General features: G+C 37.7%; 1 protein-coding gene across 3 annotated transcripts in view; it reads left to right on the forward strand.

Moving 5' to 3' along the window:
• YTHDC2 (YTH N6-methyladenosine RNA binding protein C2) overlaps positions 1-5,486 on the forward strand; it is a 69,893-nt gene extending 64,407 nt beyond the window's left edge. For 2 of the 3 annotated variants that reach the window (XM_084881058.1, XM_084881056.1), the window contains exons 27-29: positions 1,323-1,526; positions 2,286-2,468; positions 3,695-5,486. In XM_084881058.1, the coding sequence (XP_084737184.1) occupies positions 1,323-1,526; positions 2,286-2,468; positions 3,695-3,775 (468 nt within the window). In that variant the 3' untranslated portion in view covers positions 3,776-5,486. The remainder of the gene's footprint in view (positions 1-1,322; positions 1,527-2,285; positions 2,469-3,694) is intronic. The other variant, XM_084881057.1, reaches the window with a different exon arrangement.
• Positions 5,487-10,766: the final 5,280 nt, after the last annotated feature.

Genomic DNA, 10,766 nt, shown 5'->3' on the forward strand with positions numbered 1-10,766 from the left:
TTCACCTCTCACTTTTCCTTTTTGGGATCCCGGATATACAAATCTAAGGCTACTTGATATTTTCCCACAGGTCACTGATGCTCTGTTTATTATATTTTGTTTATTATCTCTGCTTCATTTGAGATGTTTCTATTGCTCTATCTGTTAGTTCACTGGTATTTTTATTTGTAGTGTCTTATTTACTATACATTCTTTCTAGTGTGCTTTCACTTCAGATACTGTAAGTTCATCTCTAGAACATCCTTTGGGTCTTTAAAAAAATAGCTTCCATTTCTCTTTTCATCATGTTCATGTTTCCTTTACCTTCTTGAAGATAGTAAGCATATTTATCATAACTGCATTAACATTCTTGTTTCCTAATTGCATCATCTCTGAGTTTATTCCTATTGATTAATTTATTTCCAGTTATGGTTCATATTCTTCTGTTTCTTTGCATTCCTTATAATTTGTTTGGCTAATGATTTTTGTTTTATCCTTTAAATAGTGTTAGATATCCTTTTGGTATACAGTTAAGTTAGTGGCAATCAATTTAATCTTTGCAGGATTTGCTAGTAAGCACTGCTTGGGTGGGTCCAGGGCAGTTTTTATCTGGTACGAATTTAGTTCTAATACTTAGGTGTGATGTTTCTGTGGACTAATGACCCATTATTAGTCTAAATTATTTCTATTTTGTTTGGGTGTAACATGACATATTCCCAGCCATATGTGTGAGTGCTCAGAATTATTTGGTCTACTGCTTTTCTTTGGGTCTTTTCCTGGCCTCAGGTCATTTAGTCTCACTGTGTGCAGGTCAGCACTTAACCAAAAACCATGGGAATCCCCCGCAGTTCCCCATGAGCTCACTTTCTGTGTAGCTTTCTTCTGTCTAGTTCACTGCCACGCAATTACTAGTTGCCTTGGTCTGTCTCTGCATTTCAGCAAGACGACTGGCTTCTGCTTGTTTCCTTTCCTTGCACTGTTACCTGGAAACTGTATCCTGGAAATAAGCTGAAGCAATATTTGTTTTGTTTTCAGATTTTGAAGTTTATTAAAATATTTTCTGAAAGTACATTTGGAGTATAAATCAAAGTTTGGTAATCCAGGATCCTTTCTTGATAAGGGATTTTGAATGCTCTGAAACTGAGTACTTGGTTTGGGCTCGTTAATCTCATTTTGATTGAGTCTTGTGTAGGTTTTCAGGAATGAATGACAGAGCTGTTGAATATTTGTTGAATATTTGGTAAAATATTTTGGTTTATATGTTCATGAAGATGTTATTTAATGGAGCCTATTGATTTCGAAAGGTCAAATTACCTTTCAAGAATTTATGCATTCTTTTATAGGGGTCAAAATCTCCTTCACCAAGACCAAACATGCCTATTCGATACTTCATAATGAAGAGTAGCAATTTGAGAAACCTTGAAATTTCTCAACAGAAGGGTATTTGGTCTACAACCCCTAGTAATGAGCGGAAGCTAAATCGAGCCTTTTGGGAAAGCAGCATGGTTTACTTGGTTTTTTCTGTTCAAGGATCTGGACATTTCCAGGTGAGCCATCCTGAAGCAGTAAGGGTTCTTCTGGCTGCAGGTTAGACCATAGAGATAAAAACAACAACAAAAAAACCCTGGCTTTGTATTGCATCGGAATGCAATCTTGTCTGTCTTAGAATGAGAAATACATTACACCTTGTCAAGGGATTGATAAATAGGGACCCTTTGTTTTTGCCTTATCTTACCAGAACCTCTCCAGATAAACAATTTCTGCTTCTGAAGACAACTGTAGATTTAGTATTTCTGGGTAGATTAAAAGTAATGAGAACCTTGAATTTTGATAAAATGTTTATTTAAAAAGGCCAAGGAAGTTAGTATTGACAGTCAAGAAACTGTGTGTGTGTCTTAACTCATACATCTGAATTTATAAAATAATGAATTTGATATTACTATAATTTTTGTAAGTAAAATCATAGAGGTTAGGTTGTATCCATTTATCATGGAATATATGTGGGTTTAGAACTATTGAAACATCATTTAGAAAATATCTGTCATATCTGAAATTATGTTAGAAGGCTGGAACTGATCTTTTCTATAAAATTTACTCATATCTTTTAATGAAAACACTTAAGTAGTTTATTTTTAATTTATCTCTATTGTTGAAAGTATTATGGATGTTCCCCCCTTTTTTGTTAGCTATGTATTATTTCTATATTATATTTTTCCCTTAAAAAAACTCTCATAGCTTTCTCAGATAAATTGAATTCAGACATTTAATATCCTCACTTTCACCTTTCCACCTCATTTTACTCACAGGGATTTTCTAGGATGTCATCTGAGATAGGAAAGGAGAAGAGCCAGGATTGGGGCTCAGCTGGACTAGGAGGAGTATTTAAGGTGGAGTGGATACGAAAAGAAAGTCTTCCCTTTCAGTTTGCACATCATTTACTCAATCCTTGGAATGATAACAAGAAAGTCCAGATAAGCAGAGATGGTCAGGTATACAATGGCATTTAATATTTTTCTTCTACTTTTCTTTTTATTTTGATTTGCTGTTATTTAGTGATTTGTTTGAGGAGCCAAGGTAAGAATATATATCCTATTTTCCACATGCACATGGTGGTGAATAGTGGTTCAGATTTATAAAGAAGCTAGTAAAAACCTTGCAAAATATCTCTTATAGAGCTCATTGCTTTTTTTTAACATTTTGTAAATTTGACGTCTTTCTGTCATTGCATATATAAAATAGTTCTTAAGTTCCTTTTTGGAGACTCCTGTTATCTTCCTAAGATATGATCAAAACCGAGTGTAATCCTGAAGTATTGTAATTTAAAAAAAGTCTAAGGATAACAATAGTATTTAACTCCATTAAGACTTTAACTAATTATGTAATATAAAAAAAATAACCTTTTAATATTTTTGTGGCTTGTTTTACTTCTGTTTTACCTTGTCTTCATGATGTTGCTGACATACATTTTAAACTAGTTAGGGTGATGGGAATTAACATACATATGGACTACTGTGCTAACTGCTTTATATAAGGTAATTTAATTGCATATAATGAATTATTAGCCCAGTTTTATGTAGGATAAAATATATTCAGAGAAATTAGTTTTGCCTAAGGTCACACAGCTAATAATTTATTTGAACCAGTGTGAGTCACTTCAGATTACCACATGAAGAATGGATTCTTTTTAAAAGCACATCTTGTCTTAAGAGGACTGTAAATAACATTCTTTTCAGTTATATAAGAATATTTTTATTTTTATCCTAAATAGTGATTTTTAAAATAAGTCTAATACCTAGGATAAGATTATTATATAGTCATCTAAGTTAGTCTCTTGGAAAAAAACACTGGAAATAATCTAATATGCTATGTTTTATAGTTCAAAATGAATGCTTTTGCTAAATATCCATTAGAAACAAAATTCATTATTTTCAGATTAAAAAAAAAATTCTAGCAGAACTCCATGGAAATCTCTCACCAAGTTATCACACATAGTTGTGATATTTGCAGGTTAACTACAGTCTTAAATTCTGGAGGTCAACTTTATAAATCTTAAAGCAAAGAATTAGAGCAATGTATACCATATAATTTTAGGATGTGCTAGTAGAAAAATAAAATTTAAAGTGTTTTTCTTATATTTTTATCAGTGTAGGTATTGGTGATTTTAAAAACTCAATCCAGTTATTTTAATGTTTATTTTGACTTTTGATTTATCTAGGAACTAGAACCTCAGATTGGGGAACAGTTGCTACAATTATGGGACCGACTTCCATCAGGAGAAAAAACGACAACTGATTGACACTGGGGTTATACCATTTTTGACTTTGAATACTGGCAGTATTTGTGATCATTAAGGATATCTTTCAGATAACTTATCTTTTTATCTTTAAATCTTTCAAGAGCACTTAGTTACAGAATGCACTGACTTCCAAAAATTTAGATGGGCTTTTCTGGTTTAGAGTATTGCTTTAGAACCACAAGAGAAAATGATAATTTTAATAGTGATAACATAGAATGATTATGTAATGTTTATTAATTGTATGTTTCTAATTGAATAAAACATAGTAGTTTCATTATTTGACACAATAGCAGTTATTTTAAATATACTTAATTTGAAGTTGAATATTTCATTTGTTTAAAACGCTGAATTATAATTCATATTGATTATTTTTTTAATGCAAAGTAAGTTTGTTTACTATTGTTGACATTGTTATGGATGCCCCCTATTTAAATTGTTTACTTTTAAGAAAGGTCTGAATATATCAGTACATATGCGCACCATTTTAGGAGAGTCAGCTCTTAAGATTTATGATTAAAAAGCAAATAAGCAAACAACCAGATTAAAAAACGTTTCTTTTAAAAATAGTGTGTGTTAATTAAGGACTATTTATTCTGCCATTTTTAGCCTAAGATATAGTAAGAAAAAAAGGAGGGGTATTCTTTTTCTGCTATTATGTAATGCAGGAAAGTTTGAAGAGAGGCAACATTCCTCCCTGTGATCAGACCGAATTCAGTGCTTCGTTTTCTTCCTGGTTCTGCCTTTTTAACCTGATGGGTGCCATGCCCCATTCTTCCTCCCATATTACTGCATTCACACATCTCTTACATGAGCACAGTAATTATGACCTTTTTGTTTTGTGTAGGGCAACTTGATTTAGACAAGTTAGAAATTTAAAACAACTTATACAAATAGTTTAACAGCTAGTGATAACTTGCTTGCTGTATGTCTTCCAAACTGAAGCTCACAAGCATCACAGTTCTAAATGCCTTCTATTTGTTTTCCAGTACTTTTTATCCTGCTATGTTTTTGTATATGATATCTTCCTTATTTTGCACTTATGGTTTAATAAGTTGGGGTGGTGATGGTGGTGATTTTTTAAAAATAAAACTGTGTTAGCGCCAACTATCTACTTCTTTGCCAATTCAGAATTATTTGGTTTGAACTCTTTACCACCACTATCTATAAAGTTTCCTAAGAAGCTTTTTGAAGGGAAATAGAGGTACAAGTAAAAAAGAAATGTTTTGGTCACTGAGCTCTAAATAGAACAGTTTGGTAGCACGTCTCGTGATACATCTGGGTTATTCCTATATAATAAAACACCAGCAGTAAATAATTTAAGGACAAGAAGAACTCTGAGTCATCTGCTTCTGCATTTGAGAACAAAGAAGTAAAAATTTATAGGCCAACATAAAATCTTGAGAACCTTTCTACTTCCTCTGGGAAAGCATTATATGTTGGTGTATTAGTTTAGAATATCATCAGTGATTTTGGCCTGTAGTTGTAGATATTTGGTTTTTAAAATTTATTTTATACTTTGAGACATACCTATAAATTGAATGTATGTGAATTATGTTCCACTATATGTGTATTACAGTGTTTTTTCCCTATTAGAGCAACTTGTGTTTCTCTAATAATGTTTACATTTTGTTTAGGTGTATATTTAGCAGTTCCTGGTGTTCTAAATTTGGAAGTTTAGGACTTTTGAAAAATAAAACTTGTTTCATTTTTATCTGTTTTCTAATATCTCGCCCCCCATGGAAATGATGACTTTGTTGATATCTAAAATGAGTACAATTTGAATGTAATTAAAATGCCATTTTTGGAAGAGATGAACTTTAAATATACTTATTAGATAAAATTCTATTCAATTATTTATATCTTGTTATTTATGATACTACATTTTAGGACTAAGATAACAGTGATATGCAATATCCCTTGAGATATTAATGAATTTCAAGCACCTTGAAGAATATTATAATGACATTGAAAGTGATGGTTTCATATTAATACAACCTCCTTGAGAAAAAATAACCTTATTATGATGGCATAGAAAAAGATTTCAAGACATAAACATTGCAACTGAACATGTTACAAGTGACCATGCTTCTGGGTCTGAGTGAGCCTCACATCATATAGATCTTCACTGGGCTCCAGAATTCTCCACAACTCCGTTCTACCCAAAGGACCACACACTGTCAGTATGCCCACGGACACTGGATGCAGCTTGTTCTTTCAACCAAATGGGTTATTTCCACTTGGCAGTCTAACATAATCTCAAACTCTGCATATTCAAAATTGAACTGCTATTGCTTCCCCACAGCCTGTTCTACCAAAGCTGTCTGTCCTCTTTTCAATTGATGTCAGTTCCCTTCTTTTGGTGGCTCAGGCCAGAAAACTTGGAGTCATCCTTGATGCTTTTCTTTTTCTCAGCGTTATCAAAGTTTTCTTGGGTCTACTTTCACAATATTTCTAGACTCCAGCTGTTTCTCACTACAAAGTGTCATAACCACTCTGAACTGAGCCACCACTCTGAACTGAGCCACCATCATTCTCACCTGGGTTAGAACGAGCTTCCTAAGATTTCTCTTCTCTCCCTTCTGCCACCAATCTCTTCTCAACAGAAAAATTTTAAAACATTGAGTTAATATTACGGTGCCACTCAAAACCCTGCAGTGGCTCCCCATTTCACTAGAAAGCCAGTCTTCATAATGGCATAAATGCCTTACATGGTCTGGTCCATTATATTTCTGACCTCTACTCATTCCACTTTAGCCACATTGAGCTCTTCACTCTTCTTGCATGTGCCAGCCTCAGAAACTTGTTTTAGCTGTGTACTCTGCCTAAAATGCTCTTCTCAAAATCTATGGCCAACTAATTGTTACCATTAGCGTAAGTTTATTGTAAGGTTTTATTTAAATGTTATTTAACTTTTAGAATTAACATAAATTAACTTTTTAACAAGATGTATAGTACAGCTCTCTGAATTTTAACACATGTACAGATTTACATCTTGACCACAATCCGGATACATTTCAATCACTCCCCCTCATGCTATATCCCTTTGCAGTTATAGCCACCTCTTACCCCTAATCCCTGGCAGCCATTGATCTATTCTCTGACATTCTAGTTTTTGCCTTTTGAGAATATCATATAAATGGAATTATTTTTCAGCATAATGTCTTTGGAATCAATCCAAGTTATTGTGTAAATCAAAGCTCATTTCCAGACTTCTGGTCAAAATGGAGAACAGATAAAACACTATACTTGCCTTCTCCAACACTACATCAAAATTACAACTGAATTATAGAATAACCATCATTGAAAACCACCTGAAGACTAACAACAAAAATCCTGTAAGGATATAAAGAAAAACCATGTTGAGAATGGGTAGCAAGGGTGGAGACGAGAAACGGGCAGGTCCCACTCCACGGTGTAATTAGAAATTGCGAAGGATAGATGAACTGTGAAAGTCTCCCTGAGGAACGAGACCCCAACTCCACACGGAGCTCTCCAATCCAGTGCTCCAGTGCCATGAAGAGTCCCTGTAACATCTGGCTGTGAAAACCAGCAGGGATTACATCCAATTGAGATGAGGGCTGCTGCTGGAGACCTAGGTGCTACATGTCTTAAGCGCCCAAGGGCAGATTTACTTGTTTACAAAGTTACTTGTTCCGGCCTCCAGTACAGGAACAGCAGCTCAAAAGAGTGCCAGGGACAGATGGGGAGGAAGTAAATTGACTAGATTCAGGGCAAAGTCTGGAGGGGCAGGGATCAGGGTGTGGGAGTGCTGGCAAGTGTTTTTTTATCCAGCCCTCCCCTCACTTTGCTGGCCAGGCACAGGTGTGCACCAAATCTGAGCTCTCCATTAACCTGCCTAACCTGTTTGCAACATCAAACACATGGGTACTACCCAACCTGTTCTAGCAGATTCTCCACATGAGCAGCCTGCCTCAGCTCACGCTGTGGACTTTTCTAAATTCTCTGAGGTCCAACCCCCTCTTCTTACCCGCCCTCCCCCCCCCAAACAAACAAACAAACAAACAAAACAAAACCAAACCGCTGGCCTTGGTGTACCCTGTACCTCTTGCTAATTTACCTCAAGCCTGGCGTAAGCTCTGACTGGTCTCAACTTGTATTATAGCCCCTTTCATTAGATAGCCCCAAGTCTGGGATAAGCAGCAGACATTTTTGACTTGGAATGAAGCCTCAAAAAGTGGCAACAAAGATGACAAGTGGCAGCTGGCCTCAGCTAACGTGGTGCCCACCAAAGGCCCTAGTCTGAAACTAGTGGAATCCAGCCCCAGTTCACACAATAGCCTTATCCAAGCACCTCCAAGCCCAGCACAAATGGCAATCAACCACAGCCCACTTTGTAACTCCGAACACACAGTGCCTAACTAGCAATGGTTGACCTTGATCTACATGCTCCCATGAGACTCCAGAACCAACACACCCGCTAGCTGGCTTCAGACCACACCAGAGTACCACCCAATCAGCTCCACAAATGACTCAAAGAGTGGACTTGGCTGGTACTAAAGCTCTGCTAAAGTGACTCCCATCCCACAGGGTCAGCCTCAGCACAACAGCTCATCTGCTGTTAAAATGCCAAAGGTTAAAGTCAGAGAAAATCTTAAAAGCAACAAGAGAAAAGCAGTTATGTACAAAAGAGCTCCCATTGAGACTGTCAGCTGATTTCTCAACAGAAACTTTGCAGGTGAGTAGGGATTGGCATGAAATATTTAAAGTGGTGAAAAGCAAAGACTTACAATACAACCAGGATTGCTCTACCCAGCAAGGCTATCACTTAGAAATGAGAGATACCATTTCCCAGACAAGGAAAATGCTAAAGGATTTATCATCACTAACCAAGTTTTACAAGAAACATTAAAGGGACTCCTTAAAAAAAAAAAAGAAAAAAGAAAAGAAAAGATAAAAAATATGACTAAGAAAATATAGAAGACAAAAATCTTTACTGATAAAGACAAAGCAGTAGGTCAACAACTATAAAGCTAGTGCAAAGGTTAAAAGACAAAAGTAGAAAGATCCTATGTAATTACAACACTAAATTAAGGGATACACACAAAAAGTAAAAAATAAGGGCAAAAAAATGTGGTGGGGTGAATAAAATGTGATTTTAGAATGTATTCAAACTTAAGCAACCATCAACTTATAATAAACTGCTATCAACATAGTTTGAGATATGAAGCACATGGTAACTACAATCCTAAAGTCTAATATAGGATTGTACAAGAAATATACAAATAATAGAGAAAGAAATCCAAAGACGATAGAGCAAAAGAATAAGGAATGGAGAACTAGAAAAACTATCATAAAATAATAAAATGACAATAACTACATATCTGTCAAAAAAATTTTTTTAATGTAAATGAACTAAATGTTCCAATTAAAAGACATAGGTTGTCTGAATAGATTAAAAAAAAACAAACAGACCCACTCATATGCTTCCTACAAGAGACACACTACAGATTAAAAAATAATAAAAAATGAAAGTAAAGGGATAAAAAAAGACATTTGTGCAAACAGAAACAACAAAGCTAGGGTAGCAGTACTCATTTAAGACAAACATTTTCCAGGATAGATAGAAGCCATATCAGGGTATAAAACCAGCCTCAATAAATTTAAGAATGAAATCCTATCAAGCATCATCTCTGACCACAATGGCATGAAACTAGAAATCAATCCCAAGAAGAAACCTGAAAAACACAAACACATGTTGGCTAAATAACATACTACTAAAAATGAAGGGGTTAAGAAGGAGATCAGGGGAGAAATCAAAATATATCTTGAGGAACATTAAGATAAAAACACCATGACCCAGGTCGGTTTTTTGGGGCCTGGAAGATGGCGGTGGGGCCGGTGTGGGGTGAGTGTGTGTGTGTGTGTGTGTGTGTGTGTGTGTGAGCACGTGTGTGAATGGGTGAGTGTGTGGGTGCTGGGTGTAGTGTGCAGCGGCCTGGAGCACCTGCAGCGTCTTCCGGGAAGGGACTTCCGGCGGCGGCTGCGGCTCGGGGCCCAGCTTCTGCGGCTGCTGCCGCTGCTGCCACTGCCCCTCTCCTCGTCAGGTGGGACAGCGTGGTCCCCAGCCGTAAGTCAGGGTCCTGGGCTAGGTGTTGGTCACAGAGGGGCAGTCACTACCCTCGCCTCGGTGCTACTGGAACCGCAAACTGGACAGGAAGTGAGTAAACTGTGGCCAGGCCGCAGGGCTGGGTGCTGGGGGTGGGTGGAGGTGGTGGAGGTGGTGGATCGAGGGGGGTGGAGGGGGTGGAGGAAGATGATGGAGGAGGATGGAGGTAGGTGGAGATAGGTGGTGGTGGAGGAGGAAAGTGGAGGGGGGTGATGGAGGTGGATGGAGGTGATGGAGGTGGATGGAGGTGGGTGGAGGTGGGTGGAGATGGGTGGAGGGAGGTGGGTGGAGATGGGTGAAGGTAGGTGGAGGTAGATGGATGGAGGTGACCGGGACAGCGCTGCTTGCTGGGCACATTGGGAGCTCAGGGCAGGAGTCCCAGGCTGAGACTCGTGGTGGGAGCAGGGTGAGTTCCCTGCCATGTCCCACCTGGGATCTCAGTCTGCAGGAGGGAGCCACGCAGCCGAGCTCAGGGCTAGCAGAAATATTGATAGACACCCCCAACAGTGATCCTGAGGGACCCTTGATTGAGAGGAACTATTGAAGGAGAGCAAAAATGAGACTATAGTGGGGATGGGGCAGGAGGGCCTGCCCACCTCCAGAGCACACTCCCTGGCATGGCTGGTTTTGCCCTGCTCTGCAGTGACCTGAGGCAATGAGGAAAGGCTCTGGGCTGGAAAATTCTGCGCCCCTGTGACTAGGTCAGGCAGCGCCCAGGACGCAGACCTTTGACCTGGTGGGCCCGGGAGGAGGCCCCATGGGGACAGCAGCACTGAAAGAGTGGAGTGCCAAGCAGGCTGATTTATTTGATTGTATTTTCATACACCAATAACAGACTATCAAAAAGAAAAATTAGGAAAACAA

Source organism: Pipistrellus hanaki, assembly GCF_964339955.1.
Source record: "Pipistrellus hanaki genome assembly, chromosome: 4".
NCBI classification, from domain to species: domain Eukaryota; kingdom Metazoa; phylum Chordata; class Mammalia; order Chiroptera; family Vespertilionidae; genus Pipistrellus; species Pipistrellus hanaki.